A 22,770-nucleotide genomic window follows, 5' to 3' on the forward strand; every position below is an offset into this window, starting at 1 on the left:
AACATTCTGTAGATAACGTTACCTATGAAAAATTTTCCGTAAATAACCCACGAAAATTGTTATCTACGGATTTTATCCGTAGATAACCTTCGGAAAATTTTTGTTTAATTTTAATAAATTTATTAATGTAACAACCCTTATATTTGACCTCTCAAGGATGCTATTTCATGACACTTCACTTTTCAACGTGTTTTGTCCTTACTGCACATTTTCTGGAAAACTTCCCAGAAGGTCACCGATCCCTATATTACTCCAAGTTAAGCACGCTTAACTCTGGAGTTTTGATGAGATAAGCTACTGGAAAAAAAAATGCATGTACAATATAAGTAGTACAAACTAATTCATTTAAGTCATCCTTAACTATACAATCTCATACTTATACTATTTTTGGATCATTCTCATTTTGGTATGTCCAAACCGCTATAAAAGTATAAAAATATATATAATAATTATATTACCAATAATAATAATTATATTATATTTAATTAATCTTTATATATATATATATATATATATATATATATATATATATACTTACTTGTATAATTAACAATCTACTTATTTCTATTTAAAACTAATATTGTGATACAATTTAAATTATATATTTATTATGAATTTAAAAGTTTAAATAATAATTTATATATTTTAAAATGATAAGGGCTATAATAACACCGGTGTAACTTTTACTAAATATTATTCTGCTCAATAACTTTATATTAAATGTGAATTTTGTAAATTCAACTATTAGATTGAAAGTTCATATCACTTTATATGTTTATATCAAATTTTGTTAAAATTGAACAACCACTTGAAGGTAATCAAAGTGTTCATATTTTAGTATATTTTGAAATGTATATATTACGTCAATTTTTTTTACAAGAATGAAGTATCAAATCATCTTGAATTAATATAAAATTTTGTATATATGAGCTAAGAGTAAAAAACTTTCAATCTAACGGTTGAATTTATAAAATTCACATTTAATATAAAATTATTGAGCGGTATAATACTTAGTAAAAGTTATACTGGTGTTATTATAACCCTTCTCTTTTAAAATATTATTTTTATAAATTAAATTTTAATATTTTAAATAAATTATTAATTAACTTAATATATTTATTCATCTTAAAGCTAAGGTATAAAATTCAAAAAATGTATTTATTCTTGTTTTATTTTTTAATTATCAACCATTAATAAAATACTAATTTAAAATCTTATCTAATTATATCATAATATTTTCATATCAAATTTAAAACCAGATATTAGTATGTTATTTTTTATCATCATTAATTTATAAAAAAAAAATTAAATGACAATTTTTAATAATATTATTTTTTTATCAAATATTCTTTACATTACTTAGAGCATAAAAATTTTTGCCCTACGTCCCGCCAAGGTTATCTACGAAAAATTCGTATATAACGTTATCTACGAAAAATCCGTAGTTAACGTTATCTACGAAAAATCCGTATATAACGTTATCTATGAAAAGTTTTCCATAGATAACCCACGAAAGTTGTTATCTACGGAAAGTTTATCCGTAAATAACGTTATTTATGGAAAGTTTTCCATAGATAACCCATGAAAGTTGTTATTTACGGATTTTATCTGTAGATAACGTTATCTATGGATAGTTTTTCGTAGATAACTCACGAAGTTGTTATCTATGGAAAGTTTTCTGTAGATAACCCACGAAAGTATTTATCTACGGATTTTATCCGCAGATAACTAAACATTATCTACAGGAAAAATTCTGTAAGTAATATTTCGTAGGTAACTAAAAATTATCTACAGAAAAATTTCGTGTAAGTAATATTCCATAAATAACTAAATATTATCTACGAAAAAAATTTCGTAGGTAATATTCCGTAGATAACTAAAAATTATCTACAGAAAAATTCCGTAGGTAATATTCCATAGATAACTAAACATTATTTACGAAAAAAATTCCGTAGATAACTAAACATTATTTATGGAAAAAATTTCATAGGTAATATTCCGTAGATAATAATAGTTTTTCTTGTAGTGCTAGGATAACTTCAAAAGGACATTCCTGGAGAAGTATTTCCCAGGTGATGTACAAAGCCAGAGAGAGGTGAAATTCTTGGAATTGAAGCAAAGGGATGCCACATTGACAAAGTATGCTACTAGATTTGATGAGTTGGTTTGTTATTACTTTTATTACCATGGTGAAGGAAGTGAGCATGCAATGTGTATTCTTCATCATGAAGTAGTAATAGAAAATGTGGAGTGACATATTTATGAACAGGAAAAAACTTAGCATCACAATTGTAACAAAGGTCAATTGTCCTGCATTCTTTTAATTGTCAAGAGTGAGTTGTTAAATAGGTAAGGTGGAAGTCGTGGAAGGAGAAGATGTTGGTTTTGGTTAGGTTGTGGAATAATGGTGATTTGGGAGGAAGAGGCTCAGGTATGGGACAAAGAGGATGAAGAATTAGTGGCAGCATATAATCCTTCAAATTGATTCAACTATAATTTGGGTGGGTGTAAGGTGGTTGGAACAGAATTAGTGGGCAGTTGTTGGGAATTGGAAATGAAAGGTGGAAGGCCTGAAGGATCAAAGTGTGGTAAAGTAGTTTGGGTGATAATCGAAGAACTAAGATTAGGTCGATGGGGGAAAAGATTGAATGTTTGTTGAAAGGACAATTGAGGGAAAGATAAAGGATTAGGAGGTATTGCAACAAGTTTGTATATATAATGGTGGAGAGAATGGAAAAGTAGAGGAAGGTAATTGTTGGTTAGGGAAAATGGTTATACCTAGGTTTGTGAGTTGAGTCATGAGCATACCTATTACAGACATGAGTGACTCATGATAGTTATCATGAAGGAAATTTTGGTGTTTGATCTAAGACTGCAGAGCACTGATATGGACAGTAAGGATGGAAATAACATCGATTGGTTTTGGATCAACATCCTCTTTGGGAGGCATGGAGATATGACAATGAAAGCAAGCACCAATAATAGAACAAGAAAGGAGACTTGACTACTCTAGTATTATTTAGAAAGAAAAATTAATCAAGATATTTCATTTAAAACAATCATGACATAGATGTATTTAAAGGAAACAAAGGGTTCTCCCTTTCACAAAGATATCCCTTATTCTGAAACAAATAACCAACAATGCTTAATAAAAGACTGCCCGGCCTAACGTAATATGAAACATATCCATCACCCATGAGGAAATCTTCTTGGCACGCTTAGGCCTTGAAGTGGTGTAGCTAGAGGGTCCAATATGGTTTGGGCAGTTATCAGATATATCTTTAGTTAAGAAAAAAAAAATAGTAGAGTGGTATAAGAAATAAGAAGATACTCTTAAACTATTTGTCTATATCCTGAGATTTGGATCAACTGCATGCCACCATGCATGATCGCCTACTATAAAGCACATGTGCTCATTATTTTGGAAAGTTCTAAAAAATACGTTTATAACTTCAAAACAAATGAGTCCTACCCGGACGTACGTAAATCAATAACAGAAGGCGAATCCGTTAATAAAACCAATCGATCTCATTTACTTGAATTATATCCATTATCCCGTTAATTAACGTTGGTTCTAAGGCAAAAACGAAACAGCAGCAGAAGCTCTTTTGACCAGTCAGAAGAAACAATCTAGGCACAAAGGAATGATTCAGAACAAGAAATAAGCAAAAAATAAATAAATTCTATCAGTATATGAAATGTCCAAGTTCCATACAAATTTATTAATCAGAGCACTCAAATTAAAATGCCCATTTACACTTGCACAACAACGAATACAACATGCATGTAATACTGCGGTTGATGAAACCACATTTGCACTTATTGGAAGAAAACAATTAAACATTTAACGCCCCATAGTTAATGGCGAAGGCTCATGGCGCTCCAATTGGCGGTGCAGCTTCTTGTTTGGTGGCAAAGCGATTAATCAACGCAAGGGCATTACTGGTGGCTTGAGAAGCATCCATAACCCTGGGCCTAACGGCTTCCTTCAATTGGGCATCTATGTTGGGCCCATCAAGCGCGTCCTGGCACGTGGTTTGATCGGTGATGGCAACGCCAACCCAAGTCTGGGCATTACTAATGTGCATCGCTGAATCCTCATTGGGCTTACCCGCAAGCTCAAGCTCCTTAACCGATTGGGTGAGACGGTCGACGCTGCCATCTATGTTCCCTACGCAGCCTCGCACGGCGTTGTCAGCTTGGCTCAATGTCTTGAGGAACGATGCGCATGATTGGGTCCTTGAGGCGCTGACGGAGAGGGCCGTGAGGGCTAGCTGTTGATCGCTTTGCCCTATGCTGCTCGCTTGGCTCGAGAGGCTTTGAACGCACCCCACTGGGTACCGCGTCACCTCGCATGCCGTCTTTATGAAATCTGGGCTGCCCCACACGTCAAGGACCAGGTTTAGGATTACCAAACAAAAGCTTAGTTCTTTCGCTCCCATGCTTTTCTCCGGAATCGAAACTTTCTTTGCTGTCTCTCTTGCCATTGTGGTTGACACTTATATAGGGATTAGTTCATGGAGGAGCGCCAAATTTGGTTTTTAATATATGGATAATATTATCACTTAATTACAAGCGGAAACTAAGAGAGATCATGCATTTGCATGCCATCCAGCCATCTACACACCACAACTACTGTCTTTTCTTTGAATTCCTATTTTCATCTTTTCATTCTTGAGTCTAAAACTATCTCATTCATTGTACCTAATGTCTACAAGTGGAACAAATATGGGTGGGTACTAATTTCTTATTATTCACTTTGTCAAATAAATATTTGTCCTATATTCATTTTCATAGCATATATTAGGCTAAAAACCTATTTTGGTCCCTTATAATAATTGTTTGTTTCAATTTAATTCCACTTTTATTTTTGGTCTTAATTTGGTCCCTCATAAGTCAATTAGTTTCAATTTGGGACTTCCGTCCAAATTATTTAAACGGAGTTAACTATTGGTCACGTGAATGCCACGTAGATGCATACGTGGAAGTCACGTGGACGCCAAATTCTGTGAAAACACCTAGAACCAGAACGGCCCGTTTCGAAACCAGAACGGGTCGTTCTGGATTCAGAACGGACCGTCCCAAGACCGAGAATAGAATATTCTTTATTAATTTTATTAAAAAAATATAATAATTTTGAAAAATATTTTTTTTAGTAAAAATTTTAAAATTATTTATTTTTATAAAACACAATTCTCTTATAAATAGAGTAATAACTTTTTCTTTTTCTCTTTCTGTCTGAAGAAATATTTAAGTGTCACTTTATAATTTTTTGCAACTTATTTAAAATTAGAGGAATAAAATGATAAAAATTAATAGGATAAACATAATAAAATTATTAATTTATTTTCTTTTAGTGTCTTCTAAATTTTTACGTTCATTTAAAACAAAATATTTATTATATTAGATATAACAACATAATTAAAATATAATTAATAATATATATTTTATAAAATTATTAATATTTTATATATAAAAAAAGAATGAAAAAAATTTTAGTGGGGGCAAGTGCCCCCACTATGATTAATTTAGATCTGTCCCTGCATACGATTGTGGTGAAATGTTAGTCTTGTGTATCCTCTTCCTTTACTTCAGATTCTACCTCTTCAAGAACAGGTTGTTGTTGTTAGGGTACATCGTTAATGACTTCAAGGAAAAATACTATGTCATTTCATCCTTTACTGTATAGTGTCAATTTGGTAATAAGTGGTTCACTCCAGTTTGAAATGAAATAAAATCTGTTATCATTGTCTTTAGTGATACATTGCATTGTCCTTAATAATACACTGTATAGCCTAATTGTTTAGCAATTAAAGTTATCAATTTTCATTGACAATATTACCAAATTCAGTGTTTGAAATGTTTTGTACCTTGGATCTTTTTCCTTCCATGATTCACAACCATGAACTATAATAATTGATCGTTTATGCTTAGCAGTCTGGAACCATAACGGCCCGTTCTGGTTACACTTTTAGTGTGTAAATTTTGCACCTGGAACGGGCCGTTCCGGATGCAAAATTTACACACTAAAAGTGCAACCAAAACGGGTCGTTCTGGTTCCAGGTGTTTTCAAAAAAATGGCATCCACCTATGCATCTACGTGGCATCCACGTGGCCACACAGTTAACTCCGTTTAAATAATTTGAACGGAAGTCCCAAATTGAAACTAATTAATTTATTAGGGACCAAATTGAGACTAATTAATTTATTTGGGACCAAATTGAGACCAAAAATAAAAGTGGGACTAAATTGAAACAAATAATTATTATAAGGGACGAAAATAGATTTTTACCCTATATATTAAGCATGTATTCTTATATTTTCAATATCTGGATGTTCGTGGATTTTTATTTATAAAAAAAATTAAAATATTATAATAATAATTTCTATTTATTTTAATATATTTTTAAAAATAATAGTTTGAAAATAAAAAGTTTAAATTATTCAAATATCATACATAATTTTATAAATCAAAATTCTCCAATTTAAAAATTAAATTTAATGATAAAATACTTTATACCCATAAATTTAAATAAATTTAACATAGAATTATATAATTGAATATTAACATATAATCACATATATAGATATTATAATATTCATATCCAATTCGTTAGCATGCACATATAAAAAATATTTATGTCTATTATTTATAATTAAATATTTATTTATTATATCTATTTTTTATCTGCAGTGTTTTTTTTACATCCTTAATTGTACCTTATTTCTGCAGTGAATTCCGTACAGCCAACACTTGCATAGTTGCATTTCCTCTTTTTCGCATTATTTCAATCCACATGTTTTTGTATTCCTCTTAAGACTCGCGCCACACAAACACCTGCATTAACTAGTGAGATTATTTTTTGAGTTTGAATTCAAAATGTACAATCACATCAAATTTTTGAAGAGAACATCGCCATCTATACCCCCACAACATCTCTTGAAGTGTGTTTGTATAAACGTTCAATCCGTTAAGCGTCAATCTTTCAACAGTCGAGTTTTATTTTTAGGAATGTACAGAAAGGTGGTTGAAACAATAAAATAAATAAACTTGACTGTATATCACAAATAAAATCTATTTTAGACACTTAAACTTTTCTCTATTGAAAAATAAAATTATATTACTTTATTAGTGTTTTATTTTAAGAAATAATAACACATCTGTATCATGTTATCAACGTGTTCAACTCTAAAATAATGAGGCAAAAACAGTTCCAAGTTGAAATTGAAGCAAAGGAAATAAAATATTGAAGCACAGTTCTTAGCTTCTATATATATGTGTCTGTGCCGAAAATCGAATACTGATTTACGTATGGCATTGACCGAGTGTTTTCAACTAAATTGGGACCGAATGAACTAATTAATGAATAATGAACAAGTTAGATTCGGTAGATAACCTAGCTTGCAAATGTGAGCTTTAGTTAAAACTGCGGATTCGAGAGTTGTTATGGTACCCTCAAAGATGGGGGATTTCAGTATATTTTTTTATGTAAATTTATAAAAATTTAAAAAAAACTAATTTAATTATAAAATAAATAATCCAAATTATATTTATAAAATAAAAAGTAAGATAAAATTATAGAGATTAAAATTATAAGATTTCAATAATATTATAAAACATTAAAAAAGAAAAAAATTAATAAATAGTAGAAATAAAGAATTATTAAAATTACAATACAGAAATTCAAAAATTTAAGACAAAAGACAAAATATACTTAAAATATTATTAAAATTAAAATATAGAAATATAAAAATTTTAAGTGAAAAGACAAAAAATATACTTAAAAATTTATTAAAATTAAACTATTTAAATATATAATAATATTATTACAAATAAAATTAGAATATATAAAATAAAATAAAATGACTAAATGATTTAAAATTTTCAAGAATAAAATATCATAAATGAAATATATTATAAGATTTTGTTCATAATATATATGTAGCTTTCTTGGCATCCAAATATATATCTAGCTATATTGTTTTGATGTAGCGTAGACGAATTTCCCTCAGTTCCCTGAAAATGACCAAATAGTCTAGAGCAGCACTGATTTTAGGTCTTCTCCTTCAAAGATGCATGTTTTATTTTTGAACCTCAATACAACCAAGATTTTCCTTGTACGTTGTAAGTTAATATGGAATATAATCATTTCATCCCCTCATCCAAATCTTTTATGATATATGAATATATAAATTTGGAAAAGAATAAAACTTTCAAGATGAAGATGTGAAAAGAATAAGAAAACACATGTTCTTATTTCATTTTGTATTTTCAACACGTTTTGGTTATCTTACACATATATATTTTCAAACTAAAAGACTGTAACAAAGTGATATACCATCGTGGTCTCTGCTGGTCTGCTAGTCTAGTCTCCAAATACATGATAATAGCGCTAACATAACCTTAATCTTGTCAAACAAGTGGGTAACTTCAAAAGTCCATTGGAGATATGAACATGATATAAAAACAATATTGGACATTTAAAATAATAATAAACTAAGATTTTTTTGCTATCAAATTTAGTTAGAGTTGGGTACATAGCCCAATTTTTGGCTTTAATTTTACTTGTATACTGTTACTACAATTTTAGACTTTTAGTTCTGCTAATTAGGGTGCAGCTACATCAACGTCTTGATATTCCGCTATTTAATTTAGGTTTAAATATATTTTAAGTTTATTAAATTTAGGATAAATTTATTTTAGATCTCTCAAATTTAAAATTATTGTTTTTAATCTTATTTTTTAAAACAAATCTTATTTTAATCTATCAAATCACTAAGAACATTTAAGAAACTTATCCAATATCAATTGAGTTTAATAATGTAATATTTTTATTAATAGGGACACTAGAAAGTAGATTTTATATGATAGTATTTGACAAATTCTTTAATAAAATTTGAGTCTAAGGATTAAAATAGTATTTTTTAAAAATTTCAAGACTAAAAAGACTAGTTTTAAATTCGAGGAACTAAAAATAAATTTATCTTAAATTTTAGATACTAAAAACATATTTAAACCTTTAATTCACATATAGTTGTGTACATCGCCCAAGTTTTTGTTAAATTTATAAATAATCAATTTCTATATATTAAACACGAATCTTTATCCTATAGAACATTGTTCATTGGGGCTTATCTTCAATGAGAGAAATTCTAGGAACTTTTTTATCTTCTTATCTAATTCGATTTTTATTTATTATAATTATTATGAATTAAATATTAATAATTTAAAATAAATTATCAATAAATAAAAATATTTTTTATTACAATACAAATTATTTATCATAAATTAAAAATATTATTTATGTATTTAAAAATATTTATGCATACTAATTTTACATAATTTATATATCAAACATAGTATATATATATATATATATATATATATATATATATAATTTATTATAAATTTTAATTAACTCATCTATATTAAACATGAATCTCTAAAGTGTTTTATGGATTTTTCTTTGACGTGAGAACTTTTATGAATTCTTTTAACTTCCTATCTAATTTAATTTTTATTTATCCTAATTTTTTATGAATTAAATTTTTACAATTTTAAAATAAATTATCAATAAATAAAAATAAAATTATGTTATAATATAAATTATTTATCATAATTAATCCTAAATATAATTTATATATTTAAAATTATCTATTTATACAAATTTTAAACATGATTTATTTATTTGAACATAATAGTTATTTGATTGCTTTATTTATTATAAAATTTAGTACGTATAATAAATATTTTATTTGTATATTTCATAGGTTAACATACTAGTTCTTCATTAAATTTAAAGAAAATAGGTGATATACTCACAATTAGGATTAAAAATGAATCGAGTTGAGCCAAACTTAGTTTAGCTTAACTAGACTCAATAACGTTTGACTCAACTCACATATTAACTTGAGTTCAACATGAACCTTAATTTTTTTTAGTCTGAACTCAACTAAGTTCAAGCTCGCTAACAGTTCGATTCAAATCATTAACTCAAATCACATGAACCAAAACTTATTTTTTTTTAATCTTATGCATTTCAAATTTTTAGTTTAATAATAGATTTTAGATTTTTTTTAAAAAATATTATTTTTTTAAAAGATAAAACATATCTTATTCTATTAGTTTTGCGAGATTACAAGGTATGACTCTAAAGAAACATAATTTTAACTAAAGTTTGTATAAATTAAAATTACTCCACTTGCATAAAATAATAGAAAATCCAATCCATAACCATGAAATTTTAAAGTATTCACTCCTTTTATTATTATTAACTTATAATTAAGTTTTGAAAGTTATTTCAAATTTAATAATAGCAGAAATTAAATTGAAAGTTAGTTATATACATTATATATTTATACTTCGAGTTGTTTCATAAATTAAACAAATTGAATTGTACGCAACTCAAGTTTGACTCATATATTTATCGAGTTCAATCTTTAGCTCAAATTCAGCTCATTAATTTGGTTTATGAATCAAGTTCAACGAGTTATTTATCAAAATTTTAAACTATTTTTAAGTTAATTTGGTTCATTATTACTACACCTTATAGTATAAAGTAGTTGTTCGTTGTAACTCAATCAATGACCACAATTTATGATAAGTTGTTGACTTTTGTAATAAATAAGAAATGGTTTTAATTATAATATTTAATTGGTTTAATGTAAAACTATTTTACATTATTAATGTATGACCATTAAATTCTTAAATTTATTAAACCTTTTTGTGAGTTTAAAGGTGATAATAACAATTTTTTTAAAATCAAGATATTTCTTATTGAAAGTTAAAAATTCAATTTTTAGATATTGAGATTCATTTAAGAGGATTGTGAGAGAACAATCAAGAAGAGAGAATTATTGAATCTAAGATATGAGTCTGTACATAGTGAGGAGTGAATCTAAGATATGAGTCTGTACATAATGAGGAACACAATACAAGTGTATTTATATACAATTAGAGAAGGCTATTAAACTAACTATTGGATATCCTTTTTATCCTCCTCCAAACTTAATGTGGATTGTTTATTTACAGAAAGTTTGTGTCTTAAATCTAGGAAGATAGCTGAACTTGGAGCCTTAGTCAATAAATATGCAATAACTTGAAACCTTGTTGGGATATGCTTGACCTGAATTTTTCCCTGGGCCACTCTTTCTCTAACAAACCACAAATCTAACTCAAAATGTTTAGTTTTAGTATGTAAAATTGGATTGGTGGATAAAACAACTGCCCCCTTGATTATTGCACCAAATTAGAGGTTTCTATGTGCTACTGATATGAAGTTCTGAAAGCAAATTCTAAATGTATTGATTCTCTGTGACCAGACTTGCCAAACTTCTAAATTCTGCCTTTATGCTAGACCTAGATACAGCTCTTTGTTTCTTTTCCATCCAAGATACTATATTGGACCCTAGATACACACAGTTCCCTGATGTTGATCTCATATCTTTTTTATCACTCGCCTAGTCCAAATCACAATAAGCATGTATTTCAGTATCACTTGATTTCTTACAATGTAATCCATGTTGTAGAGTGCCTTTGAGATACCTTAGCAATCTCTTTGTTGCTTTCCAGTGGCTTTCAAGAGGATGATGCATGAACTTACACAACTTATTTACTGTGTAAGCTATGTTGGGTCTGGTGATGGTTAGGTACTACAGGGCACCAATGACTGACCTATAAAGACTCGGATCTTAACACATTGTTGTCCCATCATTTGTTAGCTTGAAGGAAGGTGCCATGGGGTTTTAACAGACATTGCATTAGACATGTTGAGTTTGTCAAGAATATTTGTAAGATACTTGGTTTGAGAGAGATGAATGCCACCTGCACCATCTGAATTAACTTCGATTCCAAGGAAATGAAATGAAGTCTTCCAAGATCTTTGAGAGAGAAGGATCTATGAAGAGTATGAATTAGATTTTGTATGGCTATAGATGAGTTGCTGGTGATAATTATATCATCAACATATATAAGGATGTATATAGAAGTGACTCTAAATGTAAAGATAAATAGAGAATTATCTGATCTAGCTTGTTTAAATCCTAACTGAATTAAAGTTAGAGTGAGTTTTTGAAACCAAGCTCTTGGAGCTTGTTTGAGACCATAGATTACTTTCCTTAGCTTGCAAACTGTATTTGGAGCCCCTTTATGAAACCCTTGTGGCTGAAGCATGTAGATTTCTTCCTTTAGATCACCATTTAGGAATGCATTATCTACATCTATTTGATGAATTGGCCAGCCTTTCGAAATTGCCAGACTAAGGACTACTCTAATGCTGTCAGGTCTGATGACAGGACTGAAGGTATCTGTATAATCTAGCCCCTACTGTTGGTTGAAACCTCAGGCCACTAATTGAGCTTTGTGTCTAAGGATTGAACCATCTTGTTTATACTTGTTCTTGAATATCCATTTACAAGTTATTGCTTTTTCTTCCTGGTGGTAAATAGACTAAATCCCATGTATGGTTTTTCATCAAGGCATTGTACTCATCTTGCATGGCTTGTTTCCAGTGTTTGTTTTCAAGAGCTTGGACAACATTTGTTGGTTCAGATGTAGCAAGGAGGGCTTTAGGTTTGAAAATGCCAGCTTTAGCTCTAGTGATCATAGGGTGTAGATTTGTCATAGGTTGATTTGTTGCTCTTGTTTCAAGTTGTGTTTGAACTGTTACTGTTGTGGTGGTTGGTTGTGAATTTGGATGAGAAGAAGATGTGATCAGGTTATCATGTGAAGTATCAGTGGTGGAAGTGGGTAGGGAATTTTGAAGGGACTCATCAAATTGAGAAGCTGGTGGAACAATGGTAGCTGAATTTGGTGCTATTAAATGAGACGACAAAACATGTATACTTGGCACGACTTGTGATATTTGAGATGGTGACATTCCTGCAATGTTGTTAGTGTTGAAATAAGATGTACCAGGGAATGTGTCTTCATCAAAGACCACATTCCTAGATATAATGACTTTGCCAGTGGTTGTAAAACATTTATATCCTTTGTGTTGCATGCTACACCCAATAAAAACACATTGAGATGATCTGAAATCCATTTTATGATTATTGAAAGATCTTAAGCAGTGTTTAAAAAATCGGACCGAACCGGCCGGTCGGACCGGTTGGACCGGGAACCGGTGGTCCAGCCGGTCCGAACCTTAAGTTGATCGGTTATGCAGTCGACCCGTTTCAAACCGGATTGAACCGGTCAATTTTCTGGTTCAACCGGTGAACCGGTGGGTCAAACCGGTTCAACCACTTTTTTTTTTTTTTTAAGAGACCATAAACCACAAAAATAATAATGAAAATTGAATCTTTTAATAGAAGAACAAAGATTCTTATATAACAATAACTACTTGTTCTAATGTATTTGTTTATATAATATACAACTTAAATAACTTTTATAGTATATTATTAATTTTATATTATATATTTAATAATATAATATATATGTAAATATTACATATATTATTTTGTGATATCAATTGTAAGCATATTATATATGTACATATTATTTATATTTTTAATTTGTATTAATATACAGTTTAATATGTAATTTTTTATATATTTTTTACAAAATAAAAATAAATAATTTTAAATAAGATAGAAAAATTGAAATTTAAAATAAGATAAATTTATTAAAATTTATAAGTATAAAATATATTTAATATGAATATTTTTTTAATAAAAATAAATAAAAACCGAGTCATGCGGTTCAACCAGTGACCCACCGGTTCAACCTTTGACCCACTGACCCAGTACCTTAACCGGTTCGATGACCGGTCCGATTTTTAAAACTATGATCTTAAGTGAGGATAGCAAGCACAATCAAAAGGTTTTAACAATAGATAGTCTGGCAATTTTTTAAACAATACTTCATATGGAGATTTTAGTCCAAGAATAGGTGTAGGAAGTCTATTTATATCATGAATAGTAGTGCTAAAGGCATCGAACCAAAAAATATGCGGAAGACCCGAGGAAGATAACAGAGTTAAGCCCACCTCTATGATGTGTTTGTGTTTCCTCTTAGTTGTCCCATTTTGTTGGTGACTATGAGGACAGATGAGTCTGTGTATGATGCCACTTTCATTAAAGACCTTTGTTAGGCAAGTAAATTCTTTTCCTCTATCAGATTGAAACATTTTAATCTTACTTCCAAATTGATTTTCAACCATAGTTTTAAAATGAATGAAATGATGTGCAGTTTTAGATTTATTATGCATAAAATATATCCAAGTATACTTTGAATAGGCATTAGTAAAATGAACATATATAGTATCTAAACCCTTCTCTAGATACATAGTGAGAAGGTCCCCAAACATCACTTAAACAAGTTCAAGAGGAGAATTATACACAGTAGATGAATCAAAAAAAGGGAGAGCATGTGATTTGCCAATACAGCAGGATTTACAAACAATAGAGTCTTTATTAATAATAGGCATTGGAACATTACAAGTTTTCATAACAGCTTTTACTATTTTCCTAGAGGCATGAGCAAGTCTATTGTGCCATACATCATAGGATTTCCTAGACCTTTGTACATTTCGGACAGTAAGATTAGTGGGAACAAGGTCAGCAGTATGCTCATATACATCAGGTTTCAGAATTTGCACTTCATCAAAGACATACAAGCCATTTTTAAGATTCCCTCGTAGTAGAGTTTCCTTCGAATCCTAAGATTTAACAAGACAATAATTGCTGTGGAATTCAACATATACCTCATTATCTTTGCAAAATTTTGTTACACTTAGCAGATTTTTGGTGATGTGAGGGACAAGTAGAAGATCTTTTAAAGTAAACACTTTAAAAGACATAAGAGTATGAAAGAATGAAGTAATTGTATGATTGATTCCTATTGCTTGACCATTTCCCATGTGAATCTTATCTTGTCCCGTATAATCAATTTTTAAACCAAGATTATTCAAATTTGGTGTGAGATGGTTAGTGTGGCTCCTGAATCCGGATACCACTAATCATCATATACCATATTTTGAGAACCCACAAACATGGCTTGCATCTGCTGTTGATTTCCTGGGTTGTAAGCGTTAGTATTATTATTGAAGTTGGGTTTAGTATATTGTTGATCATACCTATGCCAGTAGTGAAAAGCTATATGGCTGATCTTGCCACAGACTTGACACTATTGCTTGTTCCCTCTGCCATAATTCTGGATTGATCTACCATGATCTCTGCCTATGTGAGTGCCTCTTCCATTAGTGCCATTGTTATTGAAACCTCTTCCTTGATTATTAGGTTGTTTTCTTGTATGGAAACTGCCTTGAGCCAGATTGGCTTGAAGAGGGTCACCTTCACTTCTTTTGTGTTTTTCCAGTCTTTCTTCTTGCGCCATCAATAGAGCTTCAATTTGCTCAACAGAGTATTCTTCGGTTCTTGTAAGAACAAAAGTGATAAAGGGATCATACTCTTCTGATAATCCATCAAGGATAGCATCTATGTGCTCAACTGTATTAAGAGCTGGCCCAATTGCTGCAAGAGTGTTTACGATCTTCTTGATTTCAAGAAGATATTGATTTATGGTCGTGGATTTCTTGATTCCTCTCAACTGAATCTTGAGTTGTTTCACACGAGCTTTGGTTTGAGAGACAAAATATGTTTCTAGGTTGTTCCAAATCTGATGACACCACTCATATCCAACCATCTTTACCTTGAATTCTGGTTCCATACTCTCCAATAACCAAGATTTGAACATATTATCTTGTTGATCGAAGTCTTTCATATTCTAGACTGGGAACTCCTTTGGCTTCATCCTTTTCTGTATTGTACTGGGCTGGAACATAAATGACTCAAAGAATGTGTTTCTTTAAACGATACACTCTTATGGTAGACTCAGCTTGTTGCCCCCATGTGAGAAAATTATCCTCACTGAGTTTGGACGAGATGGGGTTTGAGAAGGCTTGTGGGATGAACTGTTTATTAATTGCGGAAGCCATGAAATTTCCCAGGAAAGAAAAAAAAAACAGGTGCTCTTGATACCATGTGAGAGAACAATCAAGAAGAGAGAATTATTGAATCTAAGATATGAGTCTATACATAATGAAAAATGAATCTAAGATATGAGTCTGTACATAATGAGGAACACAATACAAATATATTTATAAACAATTAGAAAAGACTATTAACCTTTTTAAGGATGATGTTGTGGAACAAATATTTCTCATGTATTTGTCATACACATGGTTACGAACCAGGAATCACAATGAGTGTGATGACTGACAATGAACACTACCAGCCGAGACAAATGTGCTGTTAGAACCCCAACTTGAATATTGTTCTTTGCTTCAACAGAAACAATGCATCAAATAGGTTCCATTAGAGCTGTCAAAACGGGTAACCCGGCCCGGCCCGGCCCGGCCCACCACGGGTTGAGCCTTTGGTGGGCCAACCCAACCCGGCTCGTTTATTGGTGAGCTGGAAAAAGTTGAGCCCGGCCCGGCCCACCACCGGTTGGTGGGCTAAACGGGTTGGCTCACCTAAATTGAAAAAATTACGTAATTTGAAAAAATGTGTCATTTACTAAATTAGTAGCCAGCAGTAATGCAACCATATTTGCTTTACAATCACCAAAAGTCCAAAACATAATACAGAACGAAAGTAATACAACCATATTTGCTTTACAATCACCAAAAGTCCAAAACATAATTCAGAACGAAACTCAAACACCCAAGTGAACTCTTCCTGCGCTGCTATTTTCCTAGATGTGAAGAAGGAAACTGCAAGCACATTTGAACACATCAAAAACAAATATAATTAAAAATTATCTCAAATTTCAAATACAACCCAAAATCATTTTCACAATATCACGAATTTTCTTTCAAATCACAACAAAAATTTTGTACACAAAATTTCTAATTAAATAAATCGTTTTTACTGTGTTGAATGCAAGATATCTAACCACAAAAGGGAAGCTTGATTTCGTTTTTGACCAATGCATGTCAGATGAAATTAGAGGATAAGGATATCCCAATATTTATTCACCGAATAGTCACAAGTCACAACCATAGTTATGAACCACCAGTTTTTTTTTAAAATTATTTATTTCAAATAAATTTAAAATTTTGAAACCCATGAAGACAAGCCAGTATGCCACAAAGCATGACCCTGAGGGTTAATAGGCCAACGGGAAATCTCCTTCCTTGCACAAAATACGGTCACCGAACTCAAAGAATGAAACATTGGATGGGCAATGGCAAAAGCAGAACAAGAATGGAAGTGGGTGGAGAGCGAATATAACGTTACCTGAACTGAAGCTAAAGGAGGAAAAATTATTTGTGAGCAGTTCGCGAGCTCACTTTCTGGCGACGTCGGAGTTCCACGCAAGGCCGATGAAGAGTGAAGACGGCGAGAGTGAAGAGCTCCTGGCTTGCGGCGCTGACGAGGGTGTGGGTGTGTGAGAAATCAGAATGAGAACATTAGGGATTTAGGGTTACGGTGTAAAAGATTTTAATTTTAGAAGGCCCAACCCAATAGGCAATAGGCAATAGCACAAGTTTTTTTTTTTTAATGGGTTGGTGGGTCAGCCCGGCTCACCACGGGTTTAACCCGGGTGAGCCGGGTTGTTAGTGAGCCGGGCCTAAAATTGGCTCGCACTAAAATTTTCAAATTTTTTTTAGCCCAACCCGGCTCGAACCCGTGGTGGGCCGGGTTGGCTCACCGGGCTGAGCCCATTTTGACAGCTCTAGGTTCCATTTCATAGAAACCCCTAGAGGCCTATTTTAGCAATTTTATTTTATTATTAATAAGTAGTAACACAACTACAGTATTTCTATTTCATATAAATCCCTTTTTACAAATCATCGTACCTATTTCAGATATTTAATTTTATTATTCATATTCGATCATTTACCAACTATTGCAAGCGAAATAAGACAGTCCACGGTCAACCATTTCTCCGGTACTTCGCCATAGCCATGCCTAATAATTATTACTATGCTTAAATCCACCTTTTATCTTTGCGAATATGTAATTTTATTTTTTAATTATTTTTTTATTATAAATTTAGTCTTATAATTTTTAAAATAAAATAATATTAATCCATCATTAACATATTATTTAAAATTAAATAAAAAAATATTGATTTAGTTGTGAGGGACAATTATTTAATCATTACTTAATATGTTAGTTCTCGTGTAAAAAATATTATTTTTTACAATAAATATACTATTTTTATTTTAATTAAAATTCATAATTTATCAAGAAAAAATTATCTTATTTTTAATATTATTATTTTCTTACTTAACTAACTAAGTACGAGCAAAGACGGATCTACATAGGAGATAGTGGGGACACTTGCCCCCACTATTTTTAATCCAAAAATTAATATATTTTAAAAAATAAAATTTATATTCTAATAATATATATATATATATATATATATAATATTATATGTATAAAATATAAATTTGATGGAAGTGTTCATTTATTTAAAATTTTTTAAAAAAAAGGAGATTAGTTCTCATATGTAATAAAGAATACTCATTAATAATAAATTAGTTTTTAAAAAAAAGTTTAATTATATATATATATATATATATATATATATATATATATATATATATATTAATGTTCACTTATATAAAGTAATATGTTAAAAAAATTAATTTTTGATAAAATAAAATTTGCACTATGCATGTTTACCTTTTATACTTTTTATTTATTGTATACGTTGATTAAAAAGATCAAAATAGTAAAGATTGTAAGATTGTATATGTTGATTAAAAAAATTAAAATAGGAAAGGTTGGAAGATTTATATTCTATTTTGAATTTGTATTATAAAATATATTTTAAAATAAATTATCATCTAAAAATTTATATTAGATATTAAAAACATTTTATATCATAAATAAATTAAAAAAAATTATATAAAATTTAACATATTTATTTTTATGGTTTTATTAGTGTTAAATTATTATAAAGTAGGTCTTTAAAATTGTAGTTCTAACCAAACACTTAAAAAATATCTATGATAGATAAATAAGTCATACTAAAGACATGTCATTTTAAAGAAAGTTAGGTTCAAATCTATTAAATTATAATATAATATAGTCTTACCCGATTTATTTTCATCCTTAATCATAATTGTAAATATAAAAAATTGTAAAAATAATTATGATATATATTTATACTTTTAAAAGTCATATATAAAATTTTTAATACTACAAATATATGAGTAAGTATTGCTTCACTACCTAAAATTTATGATCCGTCGCTGACTACGAGTAATATCACTTAGTTATAATTGTCAACATTTTTTATTTAATTTTGAATAACATGTCAATGGTAAATTTATGTTGTTTAATTTAAAAATTAAGAAGATTAAATTTATAATTTAAAAAACTGTATATTTACATAATTATAAAGAGAAAACTGGATTTAAATCATATTATTATTATTTGAACTTTTAAAAGAATAAATAAATAAATAGTAGTTTTTTTTGAAAGTGTATGGTCTCATAATTTGGAAGAAGTGAAAGTTGACCGGGTGGACGCTAGCCAGTGACGTGCCGCCGCTGCTGCAGCATCCGTGTTGACCGATGAAAGGTGCAAAAGAGTTTCCGCGTGAACCGACTGTGACCCACTTTTACTTGTTCACATAATTGCTATTTAATAACCATATCTGCTAGTCATAGTTTATTTGTCATGTATTCACACTACGCACGACCTCTCTTCTTGTCATAAATTTATTCTATAAACAACCATTAAATCTTTTTTTTTTCTGTTATTTATGTTTTTCTTTTCTGGTTTCTCATTTTTTTTTTAATTTTTATTCTTTGTTGATTTGTGATGGAATTGTCCCCTCTGGCCGTTTATGAGCTGGTCAAAAGAATAAAAAATCCTGCTCTGGTGGATTTATTCTTCTTTTGTGGTGCGGAATTCTTCTTATATATAATTTTTAATTTGATTTCTACGCATCATGCTTCTGCAATGGAGTCTCTCCTCATTCTATTCAACTTTATATATGTTAAATAATAGGGGTTCTTAAATCATAACAAAGCGTTGAATGTTCATATTGAAAAAGTTAGGAGACTACATGACGACGCTAATTTTCTTGTTTAATAGCATTTCAATATATCAATATCTGCCTATTATATCAAAATTCTTATATATATTGTGACTCTTGCTGCAACATGACAGATATGTTATGAAATGTTCCCTCAAACTGTTTATGAGCTAGCCAAAAGATTAATAAAACCTTCTCTAGTGTGGGAGAATTAATTTAATTTTAATGCGATTTATATAATTTAGAATTTGATTAATTTCCACATCTTACGGCTTCTGGAATCTCTCCCTATATATTCTATTAGATTATTAGCCAAGATAATAAGGGTCCAAAATAAAATGTTGAATGGTGAATTGGTCATCATACAAAAAGTATGAGTGTTAGACTCTAAAGCCAGAAGTTTCCTGTTTAATGCCATTTGGATTAATTTTCACTCTATGATATGTCACCTTTCTAGTTAGAACTTTACAACATGATCAAATTCAATAATGCCGTTTGGATCAATTTTCAATTTATGATATCAGCTTTCTTGCTTAGAACTTTACAAAATTATCAAATTCAAAGACCCACTTCCATTGTTTATACGATTCAATTACATTACTATAGCTTTAAGGAACAAGAAGGGTGAATTCGTAGAAATCAACGGGTGAATCATTCTCTGTTTGAAGCTTGGTAATGAGTACAGCATCAATGTGCTTCCAAAATTAATTGGAATCCTAATGACTATACGACATTAATTGATATCCTCGTTTACTTTGTATCTATTGAATTGTATGATTGCTAGGGTAATCCTTGTCCAATTATTTTCCCAAGTTGAATAATTCAACCTTGCATGTGAACTCTTGACTCTTCAATCGTGAAAAATCAAATTTTGTTACACTATTAATAGTTCTTTCATTTAAATGTATCTTTTAAGATGTAGATAAAAAAAATATATACATCAGGTTGATTCATATTAAATTCTTATTTGTTTTTTTTTTATACAGAAATTCTTATTTGTTTTTAAAAATTAAGGTTTGAGTTTAATTTCTTTGATTGTAAGTATTAATTTTCAAAAAAATAGAATATCAAAAACATTTTAAAAAAAAATTGGAAAATAAAAGTAATAGGTATTATTTATAATAGAGAAATAAGAAATAATTTATATAAGGGAATTAATAATGAAAAAAAAATATAAATATAGAGAAATTAGTAGCTATTATTATTTATGTATTTTAAAAAATAAAATGGATAAAAGAGGAGAAAGTTGTCAATTAAAATAGATATAACATATTTAAAATAAAAATTAGTATTTTAGTTTGTGAAATATACATGTTAAATACTTATTACATATAACTAAAATTTAAAATAAATTATGTATATAAATCAATATTATGTTTGAATATATAAATTATATATAAATTTAAATTAATTTATATTTTTAAATATATAAGTTATATTTTAGATTTATGATAAATAATTTATATTGTAATGAAAGATTATTTTATTTAATGATGATTTTATTTTTAAAATATTAAAATTTAATTTAAAAATATTTATGATAATAAAAAAAAAAATATATAAAACTAAAACAATCCATAAAAACTCTTTCGTCGAAGAAAAATATCAAAAAATACTTTTACACAACATAATTGTTCATGTTTTATATATTGGAGTTGATACAGTGATAAATACCAAATTTTTATATGATTTGAATATATTTATCATCCTATTTATAATATTAATTTAATTAATTTTTTTAAAAATATTCAAGTCATAAATTACTTGATAAATTAAAATTATGATAATATTTTGAAGATTAAAGTAACATCAAGTTAAATTTTTAGTAACTAAAATGATATTGAATTATAATTTTAGAGACTAAAATGAGATAGTGTTAAATTTTCAAGGATTAAAATAATATTATGTTATATTTATATGGGACATATACGTCATGTGATGCACTTACATAATATATATTACTTTACATATGTACCATATTTATGTCACATGTCATGTTTCATTTTAAAACAACTAGAATTTTTATAGTAAAAGGACTTAAATTAGTGATAAATTTTATTTTTGAAGATTTCTTTTTTAATTTCATTAAAATCAAAAATTAAATTGAGGGTGATGAGATATAATTTTATGGACTAACTTGATCATTTACTTAAAAATAAAGCATTATTAATTTTTTTAATTATATATATATATATATATATATATATATATATTTCGACATTCATCCCTTTAATACTAAAAATTAATTAAAAAATATATAACTGACATCTTTTCATTTGTTATATTTATCCTACGAAACATCTTTAATTAAAGAAATTCTATGACACCTTTATATATTTAAAAAGTTTTGAATTATTTTATTTTATTTTTTTAAAATATTTAAACATTTAATTTATAATTTTTTGATTTTTAACATTTATATTTTTTATTTCAACATATATTTTCTTAAAATTCTTAATATATATACTAAATATTTATATTTAGTAGGAATTTTTTATATATATATATTATCAGTCATGATAAATTAAGATTTTGTATATTTATATATAAATTATAAGGAGTAAATTAAATAATAAAAATTTATAAAATATTTTTTAACTTAAGCAGATAAAATATTGTAGTGTTTTTTTTTTTAAATTATTTTAATTTCTACAAACGATTTAAAATACTTGAGTTAACATTCGATGAAAAAAAAAATAATTACTTCACTTTGTATAAAAGAAATAAAAATAAAAAAATCTATCATTTACATTATTTTTATTAAT

General features: G+C 28.7%; 1 protein-coding gene across 1 annotated transcript; it reads right to left on the reverse strand.

Moving 5' to 3' along the window:
• Nucleotides 1–3,662: 3,662 nt before the first annotated feature.
• Nucleotides 3,663–4,502, reverse strand: LOC109807483 (21 kDa protein). The gene has a single exon (XM_020370013.3). It carries the CDS (start codon nt 4,485–4,487, stop codon nt 3,873–3,875), a length of 615 nt encoding a protein of 204 aa, XP_020225602.2. The 5' UTR covers nt 4,488–4,502; the 3' UTR covers nt 3,663–3,872.
• Nucleotides 4,503–22,770: the final 18,268 nt, after the last annotated feature.

The sequence above is a fragment of the Cajanus cajan genome, chromosome 5 (assembly GCF_000230855.2).
Source record: "Cajanus cajan strain Asha chromosome 5, NIPB_CcT2T_4, whole genome shotgun sequence".
Taxonomy (NCBI): domain Eukaryota; kingdom Viridiplantae; phylum Streptophyta; class Magnoliopsida; order Fabales; family Fabaceae; genus Cajanus; species Cajanus cajan.